Source organism: Nicotiana attenuata, unplaced genomic scaffold (assembly GCF_001879085.1).
Source record: "Nicotiana attenuata strain UT unplaced genomic scaffold, NIATTr2, whole genome shotgun sequence".
Classification (NCBI taxonomy): domain Eukaryota; kingdom Viridiplantae; phylum Streptophyta; class Magnoliopsida; order Solanales; family Solanaceae; genus Nicotiana; species Nicotiana attenuata.
In genome coordinates, this window is record NW_017674027.1 from 73,810 (window position 1) to 92,587 (window position 18,778).

At 39.7% G+C, this 18,778-nt stretch overlaps 1 protein-coding gene across 2 annotated transcripts; it reads right to left on the reverse strand.

Annotated features, from left to right (window-relative positions):
- Positions 1–3,458: 3,458 nt before the first annotated feature.
- Positions 3,459–11,393, reverse strand: LOC109217847 (cysteine-rich receptor-like protein kinase 2). 2 transcript variants are annotated; one of them, XM_019382130.1, is made up of 8 exons: positions 11,130–11,393; positions 5,578–6,394; positions 5,360–5,473; positions 5,049–5,188; positions 4,745–4,955; positions 4,411–4,645; positions 4,126–4,276; positions 3,459–4,043 (listed from the first exon to the last, which is right to left on the reverse strand). In XM_019382130.1, exons 2-8 carry the CDS (start codon positions 6,341–6,343, stop codon positions 3,699–3,701), a joined length of 1,962 nt encoding a protein of 653 aa, XP_019237675.1. In that variant the 5' UTR covers positions 6,344–6,394; positions 11,130–11,393; the 3' UTR covers positions 3,459–3,698. The 2 variants fall into 2 exon arrangements, with proteins under 2 accessions (XP_019237675.1, XP_019237676.1); XM_019382131.1 differs by lacking the exon at positions 11,130–11,393 and adding an exon at positions 6,792–6,829.
- Positions 11,394–18,778: the final 7,385 nt, after the last annotated feature.

Sequence of the window (18,778 nt, forward strand, 5' to 3'; positions counted from 1 at the left end):
ACTTGAGTTTTGAAATACAGAGCAAGTGTGTATGGGAACACCGCTATAGCGCGGAAGTGGCTGCAAACTTCCATCTCAAAGCTCGAAAGCGGTTGTCCCATTGTTTCTCCAAAGCTAGGCAGTTGAACCAGAAGCCTGGCTAGATGCTTTAGGATTTATGGGATGATTTGCAAAGGCAATGGCTTACAGCAGAGTTCTTATAGAAGAGCGAAAAAGGAAAGAAAGCCCGAGCATCTGAGAAGGGAGGATCCTTGCACACTGGAGGTGCGGTCAGCCTAGGGACGATAAAACGAAGAATGGTACGTAATTGCTTAATTTATTTTAATTTTCTTAGTATATGTATTCTGTTTATTAACTAAAATTTATGAGTTTTCAGGAAAAAAAGTTGGGGCGTCCGATGAACCAAGATGAGCTCTCCAAGGAGACTCATATTGTGAAGAAGAAGAAAGAGACGGACCAAGAAAGGTGGGTCGAGGGCCGAGCCTCGACTGTACATGTAAGTTTTCACTTTTCATAAAGAATTTTGATTTACTTTTATATAAATTTGGAAATAGTAATTCACATATTATTTTTCTTATAGGGTCGCTTCACAGCTGAACTGGAGCAATTCATACGCAGTTAGCCACCTAATGAGTCCGCCACGCCAATCCAACTATCGGACGAGGATGCTGAGAGAATGTGGACGCAGGCTGCTGGCGTCCAAAAGGGGGGAAGGTATACGAGCTTCCTAATATGAAATTCCATCGCTATAAGTGTGGAATGCAAGGAATAGGGACTTCCTCCCAAGCCGAGCAACTTAATGGGGAGAGCCTCTCCTCTATGCGGGAGACTGTGGCAAAGCTCACATCCGAGCTAGAAGCCGCCAAGGAGAGAGAAAGGCTTAGAGATATGCAGTACTCTGGCATGCAAGCTCAGTGCAAGGGCATGCAAGAGCAGATCAAAACTCTCCTAGCTTCTGGCAATTTTCCAATTCCCCGGTCTCGTGAGTCATCGCCAGAGGCTCGCCTTCCCCGTGCTCATTCCCCCCGTCCTCCCTGTGGTCATTCTTCCCATCATCGACAAATAGCCCATTCTAGATACCGTCATGGTGAAGAAAGTTAATCAGACGGTGATGATAATGATGTAGAGAACAATCTTTGAACTTATAAGTTTATGCTAGACAAATACAATTGGTTTTCGAATGGTTCTGTAATAACATTTAACTTATTAGTTTGCTAATTAGCTTAAAGTATAAAGTTCTATTGAACTTTATACTTTGTTCGTTATAATTGTTGTTGTTGTTGCTTGTTGTTGCTGTTGTTGGCATATTTGCCTATTTAGGATTTTGGTAAGCTGGCAGGTGGTGTAGCTGCCAAAAGAGGCAGTTCCTGCCAGCAATATACCAAGAAAAGCGACCAACTTTGGTCGCTATTTGGTCGCATTTCTATTAAAAAAAATAATTTTCTGTGAAATAGCGACCAAGGTTGGTCGCTATTTAACCCAGATTCCCCAAGTAGCGACCAAGATTGGTCGCTATTTACCAGAAAAATAATAATTTCTGGAAATATGGCGACCAGAGTTGGTCGCTTATTAATAAATAAAAAAATTAATTCATGTATTTAGCGACCAAGTTTGGTCGCTTATTTAAAAAAATAATTAAAAAATTTATAGTATAGCAACCAACATTGGTCGCCATTTTTCAGATTTTAAAATATAATATTTCATATACAGACCAAAGTTAGTCGCTACTTCGTAATTAATAAATAAATAATAAACGAAATTTACAAAAAGGAGACCAACTTTGGTCGTAAAATTTATAATATTAAAATAATATAGCGACCAAAGTTGGTCGCCAGTGTCTTTACCGGAATATTTGGTCCTTTGACTTGAGAGACCAAAGTTGGTCGCTAATTAGCGACCAACTTTGGTCCCTAAGGTAAAGGGACTAGCTTAATATCGACCAGGCACGTTTGGTCGCTTTTTGGTCGCTTTTTGGCCAATAAGCGACCAACACTGGTCGCTTTTTGTGGTCGTTTTTTTCCGGATTTCTAGTAGTGAAATTTGGTTAGAGTATAACTGCACAATGAAGGTTCATTTACAATCTTCATGTGCTCTACTATAGTAAGTCAGTAACCAAATGTAGGAATTTCAATCGCCATTTGCGTTATACTAAAATTATGTGCCTGGGCTAGTGTATACTTTTCAATATTGAGCACAATGCAGCTGAAACATATCATTCAATTAGTTTTATGTTTATTTTCTCGATTGAATGTTGCTACAATTTCTCACGGCCACCCAGAAAAACGGCTATTAGTTAACTCACCGCGCTGAATGTGAATAAGGTACTACTTTTGCTGCTAGAATAGAAAATTCATAACAGAATGAGTTAACTGATTAACATTTACTAGTAAGTTCAACTTTAACAGAAACTGATACTTATCATGTAATATTCATGGTAAAGTTACAAGATATCTACATTTGCTTGACAATGCAAAGCCTCAACTTTCTAAATTGCATGAATGGCAAAAGAAGAGAAGACTGTGAATAGATATATATAATTAGTGCAAGAAAGGTGGCACAACATGAGAGCGAACAGGATATATATAATGTGAAAGTATAAATTTGTTAAGTTAGATGTATACAAGATGTATGCCATTTTACTGCTGATTTGGTAACCAGACGAGACAATAGGGACCGATCGAACCTTTCTATCTTCTTCTTTCTCTTTTTGTTCCCGCCTGCTATCTATATTTCAATAACGATGAAGGGCTATTAGGAGAGAATATTTAATTCTACAAGAATATTTAACTTGGAACCCGGTTCATTGGTTTGGTTTGTTATTGTATATTACTTTGAGATAGTGTAGGAACCCATAAGCTTAAACTCCTGGATCCGCCTCCGCTGCTGAGGACCTATATTTCAATAACGATGAAGGGCGAGAAAGGGGTTTAGGAGAGATAGGTAGATTGGATGGGTGTAGTTTTGGTAGCTTGTGTAGTTAATACAAATCCTCTAAGCGAATTGAACGAGAACCGAGACAAAATAGTTGGTTTGTGTTAGAATCGAAGACCCCATTGATTTGACTTACGGATAACTTTTCTTTTTAATGAGATGAGAAATGGGAATCTTAGAATAACGGAAGTGCATTTTCTTTTACTCCAAATCTAGTTTGAATTAGAGTATGATCATTCCTTGTACCCAAGGTTAAAACAAAAATTCTCTTATTTTGTTTAACAATCCAAATGTCATTTCGTTAATTCGTGATCAAAATATAGATGGGTCAAAAAGTACTTTTCTGATAAGCACTCTTGAGAGAAATACAGTTAGAAGCAGTTTTCAAAAGCTTGGCCAAACACTAATTACTACTCAAAAGTACTTTTCAAATTAATTAGCCAAACACAAACTGATTCTTACCAAAAGTACTTTTTTGAAAAACACTTTTCAAAATAAACAGATTTTAGAAGCTTGGCCAAACAGGCTATAAGCAAATACATAAATTCACACACATGAAATTCTACATTTAGATTCCATAAATATCACTGTAAGTTTGAAATCAAGTATTTCTGATTTCTCTTTCTGGTCATGTAAACAGCAACTCTATTAGGGTGATATGATCCCCCTTGATTGGTGCAAACATCTCTAACTATGAACAAAATGATTAAAGCAACTATCTGATATGATGCTTGAGATGGAATTTTTTTTATATCAGTTTCAGGAGATCATCTGGGATAAAAACCGCTGTTAGATAAGGTGGCAACCGAAGCAGAATCGCCTTCTCTAAGCGGGTCGTTTGAGTACTTCTCCCGAGGGTCATGAAGTTCCATGGTTTTCTCATCTATAAAAGGCGGATTAGTAGGTGGAGGCAACTCTTCTTCTTTCTTGACGAGCATCTGTAATGCCTTAGACATGTATGGCCTTAACGTCGCGATTTCTTGAGTGCATAGAAGTCCTACATGTAACACTCTCAGCACCTCATTTTTCACATTGATTGTATGGTAGTTATGCAGCATGAGATTTGGATCGAACAGTTCCTCCGTTGTCCCACGTTGAAAGTGTTCCCATGCCTGTTTCATCCAATAGATAAAGCAATGAGCAACAAGTTTTCAATTGAGCAGAAGAGGATTGAAAAAGTGATTCATAAATTACAATGGAAACTAAGCTGTCCGTATATTCTGCGTTTTTGCTCCTGTTATTTTGCCTTCCCGTAACAATCTCCAGTAGAAGAACTCCGAAGCTGTAAACATCTACTTTCTCCGTTAATTGGCCATGTGCTAAGTATTCCGGAGCCATATATCCTCTGCATATTAGAAGGGTAAATCATTCATTATATTGCATCAAATTTCTGAGGTTGGTCCATTATAGTTGCACGAAAAAGATTCTCGGACCATATTAGTCGCTATAAATTAGAAGATGAAAGAAAGAAATACTAACAATGTGCCAGCAATAACAGTGCTTATGTGACTCTTGTCTTCTTGGAATGACCTAGCCAACCCAAAATCAGCAATTTTTGCACGGAGCCTCGAGTCCAACAGTATATTGCTTGCTTTTATGTCTCTGTGAATTATTCGATTCTTTGTGTTTTCGTGGAGGTATACCAAACCTTCTGCAGTCCCTATAATTATCTCAAATCTTTTCTCCCAGTTTAAAGCTTTACCTTTGTTAGAGTCTGTCAATTTTAAAATTAGAATCAAGATGTGTGACAAAGTCATCGTTGTGGTTATGTGAAAATACAACACTTAGTCCTAGTGCAAAATCGGTTACTCACCAAAGATGAAGCGATCAAGACTCTGGTTAGGGAGGAACTCATATACGAGAAGGCTTTCCGGTCCTGAGCAGCTGCATCCCAATAACCTTACCAAGTTTTTGTGCTCAACACTACTAATTATGTTAACCTCATTATAGAAATCTGCAGCTCTGTGTTTGTTGTTGAAGAACAGTCTTTTGACCGCAATCTCTCTCCCATCTTGCAGAACACCCTGCAATGAGTTGACCTCATAGTATTGCATTACTGTTATGGACAATCTACAACTTTGAAGATTTACTATAATTGTACAGCATTCAGCCATTACCTTATAAACTGTGCCAAATCCACCTTGCCCGAGCTTGTTGGCCTCGTCGAATGACCCTGTGGCTTTGTCAAGTGTGGAATATTTGAAGTTCAAGCTGCTGTCGTGAAGGATCTTAACTAGTTTCTCCGCATCCTTTGCACCTGACAAGTTCAAATTGGAAAAAACACGAGTTGTTGACCGTTATTCAAGGTAAATGCTCAGCTACAAAATGTTGCTAGTTTCTGCTTTTACAAACCTTTTAGCATACGATTCAATATATGTTCATTATATATATTGATTTTTAGCAATAATTTTGGCACAAAAGAATTTACCTTTTCTCTTCTTCTGGATTTGTTTGTTCTTCCAGATATAAATACCAATGACAGCACCTACTGCCAAGACTATCACAGAACTAACAACAACAATTACAATGACTACAACTTTTCCTGCAATATGATCATTTGAGAGTAAAAAAGACCATTATTCAGCGTAATTACTTTTTCACTCAATAAATAACAGGTGAACCAGGACGAAAAAGTGTAAACATTACCTCCTGACGATGAGCCTCCGCTTGTAGAAATAGCATTGAGAAAATTTGTATCAGAATATCTCATGAAGCATCCAGTGTACAACGCTCGACCTTCTGACCAAGGTAAGCATCCCAACATGGAAGCAGATGCACTTTGTAAACATGCTGTGCAGGCGTTTGCGCTCAGTGTCTTCCAGCAATCAGCAAGAACATAAGCTGTCTCGTTGGAAGGCCCGGGCACTGGCACTTCAGCACGTGCATAGCCATTATTACTCGGTGCATTTGCAACCGCTTGCTGAACAGCTCGCCGGGCAGTCTGTTGGAACAAAGAACCTTTTGTGGTCCTATTTCCACATACATGCCTGTCCTCTGGACCTAAGTACTGGTCATAGAATGTGTAATTCTCTGCTCGCATAAAGCAGCCATCAAGATAGATTCTCCCTCCGTTATAAGGGAAGCACTGGGGCAGAACGGTTCGCGCTTCAGCATAGCATAAGACACAGTCAAGTAAAGAAAGATCGCCATAGCATTGCGCCAGTCCATAGTTAGTGTTGGGTCCAGTTCCATTAACTGCTACTCCATATCCTCTAGTCCTCATTTGCTGACTTATAGTTTCCATTGTGGCAACAAAGTTTGGGACAAAAATCGTTGTATTTTGCTCGATTTGTTTTCCACATATGATCTGGACTGTCTGAGATCTTGGCTCACCCACTGAAAGTTCTGGTAGAAGTAGGATCAATGCAATAAAAAAGAGACTACATAAAATTGAAGGGGTTGTTCTCTCCATTTTGCCAGATGAAATGAGACCTAATTGCAAGATCTTATATCAATCTTGAGCCTGTACAACATAGAAACAATGTAAGAGAACTATTTGAAGTACTATTAAAATGACATAAACGCATAAGATTTTAATTTGTGCATTAGGAATACACCTTCCCAAATGGTAAAAAAAGATCTATAAGGAAAAAAAACAATTCATAAGGTTAAAGGTGTTTGTAGATGGACAAAAAAGGGAAGAGAATTAGCCAATTTAATTGACCTACTGGAGTTTAAGGAAAGGGTACAACTTATTTGGAAACAATAAATTTGCTAGTTTCCTGAAACTCTATGCAAATTCTATACAAGGGCTGGTAACCATCATTAGAAGTGGCATATCTAATAGAGAAAGGCATCAACCTTGAGAATCAATTCTAGCCTTGCTGAAAAGGAAGAAAGGCACAAAAGATATACAATACCTGAATTTCTTAGATTGCAGAACTTATTTATACAAAACTCATCTTTGCAAATCCTTTTTCTTTTCCCTTCTGTTTCTTTGTAGATTTTTGACTTAACTAGGCATGGACAAAAGCTGAGCTGGTCGGGGCTCGGCTTGAGCTGGGCTTGGCTCAGCTTAGTTAAGTTGAAACTTGGCTAAGATCAGCTCGACTCGGTTAAAGATGAATCAAGCTTGCTTACCGAGCCAACTCGACTTGGCTTAGTTGACTGTGTTGAGTGATGTAATTAATGTTTTAAATGCAACTTTCATCTTTGATTATGTTGCTCGGATTCTTCAAATCCTTGTTGCATTTATGTTGACCCGACACGTGGGGTGGGATTCGCACTGGATTTGGTCAATCTAACTTGAGTTCTTTGAGTACACTTATAACCAATAAAGAAGTATAAGTTGGTTGAGTATTTGGTTTAATTTTGGTTTTATCTCATATAAAGTACTAAAATACTATGCTATTATATGAGATTACTTATGAATAAAATATTAAATAACAACAACATTCCCAGTATATTCCTACAAGCGGGATGTGGGAGGGTAGTGTGTACGCTGACCTTGACCCTACCTTATGCAGGTAGAGAGGTTATTTCCGATAGGCCCTCGGCTCAAGTAAGCACAATATCAGTAGTAAAGAAATACAATATAAAAATTGAACAAGTCATGGAAACATAGCAACAACGTGATATTAACAAACCGAAACATAAGCAATATCAAGTAATAATAAGAGTCCAAGAATATGCCAGAACTAGAGTAGTACTAAAACTACCGGTACGTAAGGGGATACCCTTTACTACTCACTAACTCTTTACTCTAATTTTCGACCTTCACTACCCCATATTAAGGGTCATTCCCTCAGTAAGATGAAGAAGCACCATACTATGCCTAATCAGCTATCCTCAATATTTCTCAGGTCTACCCTTACCACTCCTTAGACTCACCATGTGCAACCTCTCACACCTCCTTACTGGGACATCAGGGCATCTCGTCCTCACATGCTAGTACCATCTCAGTTTCACTTATCGCAGCTTATCCTCCACGAGGGCTACCCCTACCTTGTCCCGAATATCTTCATTCTTGATTCTGTCTCTCCTAGTATGCCCACATATCCACCTCGACATCCTCATTTTCGCTTCTTTCAACTTGTGGACATTAGAGTTCCAAACTGGCCAACACTCGGCCCCATACAACATAGTTAGTCTAACCATCACTTTGTAGAACTTATCTTTAAGTCTTGGTGGCACCTTCTTATCACACAATACACCAGAAACAAGCCTCCATTTCATCCATTCTTCTCCAATACGGTGGACATACTCATCAATTTCCCCGTCAGTTTGGATTCCTGACGAAGATACTTGAAACTATCCCGCTTAGGGATGACCTGAGTATCAAACCTCACATCCACTTCATCCTCATGAGTTACGCCACTGAACTTGTACTCCGTTGTAATACTGCTCAACTTAAACCCCTGGCGTTAACTCCATCTCGCGTCTTGTCAATCAATACTATGTCATATGCAAATAACTGGCACCAAGACACATCTCCATGAATATGCCACGTTAATACATCTATCACCAAGGCGAATAAGAATGGGCTAAGCACTGACCCCTGGTGTAACCCCATCATGACCGGGAAGTTTCCCGATTCTCTTCCTATTGCCCTTGCCCGGGTCTTAACTCTTTTATATATATCCTTAATCATCCTAACATATGCTACAAGGACACTTTTCGCCTCCAAGCACCTCCATACAACTTGTCTAGGGACTTTGTTATATGCTTTACCCAGATCGATGAACACCATATGCAAGTCCGTCCTCCTCTCCCTATATTGTTCCACCAACCTCCTAATTAGATGAATGGCTTATGTGGCGGATCGCCCTGGCATGAGTGCAAGCTGATTCTCGAATATACATACTCCCCTCCTCACCCTCATCTCCACCACTCTCTCCCAAAATTTTATAGTGTGGCTGAGTAATTTAATACCCCTATAATTATCGCAGTTTTGGATATCCCCTTGTTCTTATATACTGTGATCATCATACTCCACCTTCATTCTTCAGACATCTTGGATGTCCTAAAAATGACATTAAATAGGCTTATGAGCCACTCCAAACCTTCCCTGCCAGCGCTCTTCCAAAACTCAACCAGAATCTCGTCGAGCCTGGTCGCTCTTTCCATGTTCATCTACGCATAGCCCACTATATCTCCTCGACCTTTATCACCCTACATTACCCAAAATCTCGGTGACTCTCGGAGTGATCCAGTTCACCCAACATAATGTTCCTATCTCCTTCATCGTTCAAGAGTTTATGAAAGTACGCCTGCCATCTCTATTTAATATGCGCCTCTTCCACTAATACTTTTTCTTCCTCGTCTTTGATGCACTTCACTCTCTCACCTTGGCTAGCTTGTATAACTTTTTGTCCTCGCCTTTGTCTTCAAGCCCTTTATACAAACGTCCAAACGCAGTTGTCTTCGCTTCCGTGACCGTTATCTTTGCTTCCCTCTTAGCCGTCTTGTACTAATCCATGTCCGCGCTCTTTTCCTCACCGTCTTTGCTCTCTATCAACTTCAGATACACCGCCTTCTTAACCTCCACTTTCCCTCGGACATCTCCATTCCACCAACAGTCTCCTTTCTGCCTTCCAGAGTGGCTCTTCTAGTCCCCTGGCACTTCTCTAGTTGCTTCCCTGATGCAATTCGCTATCTTGGTCCACATACTACTGGCGTTATACTACTCATCCATGCCCTCATAATTGTTAGCTTCTCCGCCAACTCCTGGGATTTATCCTTACTTAAAGCTCTCCATTTGATCTTGGGTTGACCATACACAACCTTTTTTTTCCTCTCCCTTGTAATCCCCAAGTCCATAATCAAGAGCCTATGTTGAGTCACGTGATTCTCGCTCGAGATAACCTAACAATCCGTGCATACCCTTTTATCATACTTCTTGAGAAGTAAGTAATCAATCTGGGTCTTGGCCACTGCACTTTGGAAGGTGACCAAGTGCTCCTCTTTTAAATATTAAGTATTTACAACTAATTTAATTGTATTAACTTTAATTTAATAACTTGAATTGATTGTCGAAATATATACTTATGTATATCATAACATACGTTTATTGGATGTATTTTAACAGAAGTATCCATACTCCTATCCGTATCCCTGTATGCTAAAGTTTAGGTGATGCCACACCCATATATCCGGAAAAAAAATAGATTATTAATATAAATTCGCAATCAACTTAAACTTTATCATATATTAGCTTGATAACAGGGTAACTTAAGCCTAGTTTATGTTTGACATGAAATGTAATGAAATGTCTTATTTTAATAATTGAAATTGTTATTGAAACTCAATTTAGTAAAACATCTTGATATGCTGTTTTTGTTTTAAAAGTTCAGTTTCGATGTATTGAGGATCAAATCTAAAAGGATATGTCCATATAGTGAATTAAAAAGGCAACTATTTGTTCAATGAATATTATCGAGTATCAACATAACATATCTCAATATCTTGTCAATTGAATTCATTTCTGATTTCATAGCTTTATCTTTTAAATGTCAAGTCGTTATAGTACTTCATTACATACTTTAAAGGGTAGTTATAGTCCGGTGCACAAATCATCTCGCATTCACAATAGAGTCGGGGAAGGACCGCGCATCCCCAAGGGGTGTGATATAAACAGCTTACCATAATACAAGCATTAATGGCGGCTTCCATGGCTCAAACCCGTGACGTATAAGTCATACGGAGACAACTTTACCGTTGCTCTAAAGCTCCCCTACTCTTCATTACATTATCGTTGTTAAGCTTTCACTCGTGACTTTCAAGATTAGGATACCTTGAACTAGTAACACTCGAAACATGAGCTAACTATTTAACATTTATTTGGAAATTATTAGCTTATAAATTCAGCTGCCATAACTATTGTCCTTCTTTCTTTTAAGTCAACGGTAACATAGTTAATCATCTTTCTGCAGGTTTTATACAAATCTTCAAGTGAACTTTGCGATCATTTTTCATTCTGCAGAGCAACTTTAGCTTTTGTTCATATACTCCTAATCAGAATTCCCAGTAAAAAGAAGAACAAAAACAAATTGAAGTAGTGTTCTGTGCTGAAAGCCTGAAACTAACACAAAATTGCATCTAAATAAAAATAGAAAAAAAAAATCTGGGCAATTAATAAACTGCCACCTTCTTAAAAAAAACAGCGGAAGAAAGCTATCAGTAGTACTAAATCAAAAAAATTCTCAAAAAGATTACAGGAGGACTTCTATATTTGGCAATTAGAACATCATAACTCTTACCTCTTCTTTACATAAATTTTGAGTCCCGAAGATCGGCGCGCCCAACTAATCAGCTGCTTATTTCATAGTTGTAGAAACAGAGTGAGGAAGAGGGTGACAGGGAGAAAAGGAAAACAAATAAGGAAAATTTCTTAGATGAATAAAAATGGAAATGATAAGAGTGATTAAAATAGTAGGCAATTTGAGAGAAGTCAACAGGAGGAAAGAAGAGGAAGAATTTCTTTGGAAAGGATTTGTGTGTGAATTTTCAAAATAAAGACTCAAATAAATCAGCAGGGGATGAAGACTTTTGAAAGGACGCGCCTCTTTTAACAGAAACTTCCTCCTTAACATATTGGTAGGGCCGTTTTTTGATAGGTAATTAATTAGGTTTAAATATGAATTTCTTATAGACTTTACTGCCCAAACCAAAAATTGTATTCTTATAGACAAACATATATTTATCTATTTTAACACTTCCTTATTTTAAGGCGTAATGGTTTCCTGACCATTTAAACTTGTACCGGTTTGTAAAGTCGATATATGAACTTATATTTTTCCCATTTGAATACTTCAACTTGACAAAATGAATACTAATAAATACATTTGACCATTGACCAAGCTTATGTGGAAGTGGCACAGCTGACATGGCTAAATTGTGTGCAAATCAAGCTGCCAAGGTGCGTGAATAGTTGTATTTTTATTAAGAAGATATTAGAAATAGAATAAAATATAAATAAGAAAGAAAAAAAAAAGAAAAAAAAGACCTTTCTCTCTGCCCGTCTCTTTTCCCCTCCCCTCCCACCTCTCTCATCTTCCCAAGCGAACTCTCATCCCCATCCTGTAAATTTTTCATTTTCTATCCTACTTTCCCTCTCCTTCCCCATTTCTTTTTTCCCTTTCTCTTCCCCGTTCAATAATTTTTTCTTTTATTTGCTAGTCTCCACCCACCTCGTCCCAACCTCCCTCAATTCCTCTTTACCAGTACCTCCATTCATTATTCGTTGCCATCAGCCCCCCCCCCCTTTCTTTTCTTCTTTCTTTTCAATTTCTCTTCTTTCTTCTATAGTACACCTACTTAGTAGATTGCAGCTGATAGATGAATTGAGAAAAAATTATGTTGCTTTAATACCGGTGGCATTTAGTGAAATACTTTGAAATAAATATTTGTTGGCTTTTTGGATGATTTAGGTTGTAGAACAACAATAGATTTTACTGGAAAAAGGTGGGTGAAGGGGGGAGGGTGTGATTCGGTGGTAGGTGATTATGATTTGAATATGAAGCTTTCATATAGGAGGAAGAAGATGATGGTGATTGCAAATGGCTGAGGTTTGGAGTTGTTGGTGGACTATTGGCTGTGTATGGTGGAGAAAAAAGAGAAAGAAAAAGAAATTAAAAATTTTAAAGATTAATTTTTTTTAATAATATAGGACCCGCAAATCTACATGTCATATAATAAAGACCAAACATGTGACATGGCATTCATGTTAGAGTGATTGATGATCGCGTTCACCAGAAAGTATTTATTAGTATTCATTCCGTCAAGTTGAAGTGTTCAAATGGGAAAAATATAAGTTCATGTATCGGCTTTAAAAACTGGTACAAGTTTAAGTGGTCAGGAAGCCATAAAATAATATTACAAATATTACTACTATGAGGCGACCATCATGATATCCCAAATTATTATAAGTACATATTTTATTTAAAAAACTAAACGATAATAGGCTAGATTCATGTAATTTGGCGACTGTTTATGCCCCAGCTTGACTATGTTTCACTATTATAGGATAGTTAAATGATGATAAATTGGCTCTAATTGTGAATTTCATGCTTTGCAGGAGCGAGTTGCGTGTATGAGGACTAAGAACTGTAATTCGAGATAAATTGAAGCAAGAGAAGCCCCTCGGAGCTGAGTACGTTAGAAGAAGAGAGAAAGAAGGGCTGATATGATGACCCAGACTAGCACGCCCACTAGCGCGACCGCGCTAGCCCAGGAGTTTGAGGCAGAATGTTATGCCAAATGCGCGGTCAGTAGCGCGCCCATTAGCGCAACCGCTCTAGTCCAATTCCGAAAAATAAAATTCAGCGGTAAACTTGGAAGTTCGGGGGTAATTTCACTTAACCTATAAAAGGTCCAGCTCGCCCAAAGGAACATGATCAAGGTTTTTACAGCTTAGTTGAAGGCAAGGAGAGGCAAGAGGCAAGTAGGATAATTCAACATCGAGTTCTTCCTTTCTTCCTTTTGTATTTTATCATTTGTGATGAATTTGGCTATTGTTATGATGAACACTAGTATGAGTAGCTAAATATTTAGTCTGAGGTTTTGATGGAACCTATTGAAGGATGAACTTCTTGATATGTTAATATAGTTTGCCCGGTTTATTCTTTATTTGTTCAGCTATGTTCTTGTTGTAGTTAATTGATAGGATCCTCAATTAGTTGTGCCTATTTAGTATGTATTACTCGGAAGAGAGTGTATATTTAGGTAATTGTTGAACAACACCGCTCCCAGAGTATATGAGGGATCAATAACCGAGGGTTTAACGAAGCCTTGGGTGCAATCTTAAGTGAGCTGTAATAAAAGCCAGCTAGCGTAACTCAGGAGAGTGCGTCTAGTAAATTATTGTGATTACTCGGGAGAGATTTACGGTAATAAGAGTGCTCATGATTGATAGAGACGGTTAGGCAAATCTATATGAAACATAACATGAACGGATTCCATCAATAGGGAAAATCATAACCTTAGATCCTTCTCTTAATTGCTTACAACTTAATCATAGTTAGTCTTTGTTTACTTAACTGCAGTCAGTTATAGTTAGTAAAAATATCCTCAATTGTTATTTAAAAAGTTTGGGAAGTTGATTATGTAGAATTTAGTGAGTCTAACAAGAGTAATTGATAGGTTAATTCCTTGTGGGTTCGACTCTGGGCTAAATACTCATATTATATTTGCAACGTCCTTTTTAATAAGGCATAGTTGGGCGTGATCAAATTTTGGCGTCGTTGCCGGGGACTTAATGGTTTTATCAATTACAATTGAAAGAAATATAAAAATTCTTAGTGTAGTCAGTTTTCTTCACTTCAAATCTTTATATTGAAATTTTAACGTTTGTTGACTTGGTTGTATAGGTGCATGCCTAGAAACTCATCAAGAACTGGTGAAGTATTTGAAGCCTTATCAGATCCCGAGAAAGTTTTCAAGGCCTTGAATCGGGCCAACCGGAAAAACAAACAACAACAAACAATTGAACAATTCGAACCGGACATGGGGGACAACATGGTAGACCCAGCTGCACCATTAGCGCTAGTGGCACCTCTTGTGCCAAAGGCTGCTCTATATGACAGGGCACAACCCACAGTTGAAAATTTGGCCACAACGATTTTAGTTCGACAGATACAGGCTGAATCGTTTCAAATCACGAACAACATGCTGCACTTGTTGCAAAACAGGGGGCTATTTTCGGGGTCACAAATCGAAGATCCTCAACAGCACTTAAAGAATTTCTTATCAATATGCAAAGCTCAAAGGCAGCCCAACGTAACTCAGGAAGTAATCAAGCTGTTGTTGCTTCCATTCTCAGTGACAGGAGCTGCCCAGACCTAGCTAAACTCACTCCCCATTAATTCCATAACAACTTGGGAGGAGTTAGTCAAGCAATTTGTGAACAAGTTTCATCCACCCAACAAGACTGCTCAACAAATTGATGAAATTTTGAGTTTCAAACAGAGACCAATGGAGACACTGCAAGAAATATGGGAACGATTCAAAGGGATGCTGGTTATATGTCCGCACCACGGTATTCCAGATCAGATATTGGGGCAGCGGTTCTACATGGGTTTGGCAGATGGCGTGAAGGGTAATGTTGATGCTTCATCTGGTGGAGCATTTTTGAGCAAAACATGGAGAGAAAGCCAGAGTCTGCTTGATAAGATGGCACATAATTCGGGGTGGACAACCAGGAACGCACTTATCACTCCAGTGGTTCACTAAGTGCCCTTAGATCCATCCAACACTCTTGCTGAAAACATAGCCACATTAATGATACAGATGAGTATACTCACCAAAAAGGTGGAAGAGTCAGGGCAGAAGCAACAGGTACACATCGTAGATACTACCAATGGGGGCTTATGCACATCTTGCATTAGTCAGCCAATTTGTAACCAGTGGAATGCAGAAAGTGATCATCATCACTACCCTGAGGACATGAATTATGTGTCTAACTATGGAGGCCAGAGATAGGGTGGTCAAAATTGGGGCCAACAACAGCAGCCATACAGGCCAGTCCAGCCACAACTCAACAATGGAAACATGGGAGGTATGAGACCTCACAATAATATGGTGCCCTACCAAAGGCCACAGGGATATAATAATCAAAATTAGCAATAGGGTTATCATCCTCCTCAGCAACAGCATGGTGGAAGACAAGAAGATGGGTTTGCTAGACTTGAGGCAATGATGCAGCAGGTTATTGGGTCAAATGCAAAAATGAGTGAAAGAGTAGATGCACATGAGTCAGCTATTAAGAATATTGAAGTACAGATGGGCTAGATTTTGATGTCCTTGAACAATCGTCCTCATGTGACATTGCTTGCAGACACTCAGGTAAATCCAAAAGATCAAGGCCCGAAGCAGTTGATGGCAGTGAGTCTACGTAATGGCAGAGACTTAGACTTGGAGCAAGAGAGGGCCCGAGAAAGCAGACAGGCTGAGACACTTATACCAGTGCCCATCAAGATAGATGAGTCAACGAAACTGATAGAGGTAACAGTACAGCCTGCCCAGGAAGAACATAACATACAGATTGAGGCTGAGAAAGAAGCTGAGACAGCCCAGGAACCGGTAATTGAGGTGGCAGCTGACAAAGAGCAGTCCCAAATCATTGGGAAGAAGAGACCTCAGCACCATTCCCACAGAGGTTGGCCAAGTACCAGAAAGAAGAGCAATATAAGAAATTCTTGGAGATGCTGAAACAAATCCAGGTAAATATTCCATTGATTGATGCCTTGAAGGAGATGCCTGGTTATGCAAAAATGATAAAGGACTTGATGTCCCGAAAATTCGATTTCCAAGACTTGGCCACAGTGACTCTTACTCAGACCTGCAGTGCTGTGGTGACTAGACCAGTTGCTGAGAAGCTGTCTGACCCAGGGAGTTTCACAACTCCCTGCACCATTGGTAACTTTGCTTTTGCCAAGGCACTCTATGATTTGGGGGCTAACATAAATCTTATGCCCCTAACAATTTATAAGAGGTTGGGGATTGGAAGAGCTAGACCCACGTCTATATTGTTCCAGCTAGCTGACAGGATCGTGAAAAGACTTTCTGGTATATTGGATGACGTGCTGATTCAGGTAGGGAAATTTGTGTTCCCTGCAGATTTTGTGATTTTAGATTGCAAGGTGGATGAAGAAATTCCCATAATTTTGGGAAGGCCGTTCTTGGCCATAGGGAGTGCTCTCATTGATTGTGAAACTGGGGAGCACAAGATAAGATTGAACGATGAGGAGATAACATTCAATGTGCAGAAATCTATGAGGCGACCGAGTGAATTTGCCAATTGCTCTCTTATTGATGCCGTTGATGTAATCGTAGAAGTTGATGATGGAATGTTGACTATTGAGGACCCTCTTGATGCATGTCTGGTAAATTTGGATGAGGTAAATGGGGAAGAATTGACAGAATGGGTGTTGGCTTTAGAGGGCAGAGGGTTTTGGGATAGAACTCTTGAATTTGAGCCCCTGCACTTAGAAAACAGAGAAACTCCTCCAGCCAAGCCATCTATAGAAGAGCCACCAAAGCTGGAATTGAAGCCACTGCCCGCCCATCTCAGGTATGAGTTCCTAGGACCTAACTCCACATTACCTGTTATTATCTCATCTAGTTTGTTAGATGTGCAGGCACAACAACTTTTGCAGGTACTCAAGGAGTGTAAGACTGCCATTGGGTGGACCATGGCAGACATTAAGGGGATCAGCCCAGCCTATTGTATGCATAAAATTCTGCTAGAAGAGGGACACAAACCTTTCAGGGAACACCAAAGAAGGCTGAACCCCAACATGGAAGAAGTGGTGAAGAAAGAAGTGATAAAGTGGTTGGATGCGGGAATCATTTTTTCAATCTCTGATAGCAACTGGGTTAGCCCGGTGTAATGTGTGCCTAAGAAGGGTGGCATGACGGTGGTAAAAAGCGATAACAATAAGCTGATCTCTACAAGAACCGTCATAGGCTGGAGAACTTGCATGGACTACAGAAAATTAAATCTGGCCACCCGGAAAGACCACTTCCCACTTCCCTTCATTGATCAGATGCTAGACAAATTGGCAGGGAGGTCTCACTTCTATTTACTGGATGGGTACTCGGGGTACAATTAAATCTCCATTGCACCAGAGGACAGAGAGAAGACCTCCTTCACTTGCCCATATGGCATTTATGCTTTTCGGAGGATGCCCTTTGGCCTATGCAATGCACCCGCCACATTAGAGAGGTGCATGATGGCCATATTCACTGAAATGGTAGAAGACATAATGGAGGTATTCATGGATGATTTCTCAGTGGTGGGAAACTCATTCGATGAGTGCCTTATAAATCGGACCGGTGTGCTAAAACGGTGTATTGAGACTAACCTGGTTCTTAATTGGGAAAAGTGCTATTTCATGGTACAAGAGGTCATAGTCTTGGAACACCGGGTATCAAGTAAAGGAATCGAGGTGGCTAAAGTTGACGTGATAGCAAAGCTGCCACCTCCAATGTCAGTTAAGGCAATCAGGAGCTTCCTCGGGCATGCCGGTTTCTACCGGAGATTCATAAGAGACTTCTCAAAAATTGGCAACCCTCTATGTAAGTTGTAAGAAAAAGATCACCCCTTCTTGTTTTCGGATGATTGCAGGGTAGCATTCGAGGAGTTGAAAAAGAGGCTAGTCACAACACCCATCATTGTTGCCCCCGACTGGGAGCAACCATTCGAACTCATGTGTGACGCCAGTGACTATGCAGTAGGGGCAATGGGACAGTGGAAAGACAAGCTAATGCATCCAATCTACAATGCCAGTAGAACGCTGAGTGGAGCCCAGCTGAACTACACTGTGACTGAAAAGGAGATGTTGGTTGTGGTGTTTGCATTTGACAAGTTCAGATCATACCTGATTGGCTCTAAGGTAATTGTATACACTGATCATGCAGCTCTCAGGTACTTGATTAAGAAGAAGGAGTCTAAACCGCACCTGATTCGTTGGGTGCTGTTACTGCAAGAGTTCGACCTTGAAATTTGTGACCGTAAGGGCACAGAAAACCAAGTCACTGATCATCTATCATGAATTGAGGGAGCTGAAAACTCAGTTGAGGTTGAGGATATTCTGGAAACCTTTCCAGACGAGCAACTGCTCGCTACAAGTCTTGAGGAAGTGCCATGGTAGGTAGACTTTGCAAATTACCTGGCAAGCGGTATAGTTCCCTATGACCTTTCCTCTGTACAAAAGAAAAAGTTTTATCGTGACTGCCGCATGTATTATTGGGATGAACCTTATTTGTTTAGAATATGTGTTGACAGTATGATCTGGAGGTGTGTCCCTAAGATAGAACAATCTTCTATTTTGCAGGCATGTCACGCATCAGCGTATGGAGGAGTCAGGACGGCCGCGAAAATGCTAGAGGCCGGGTTCTTCTGGCCAAC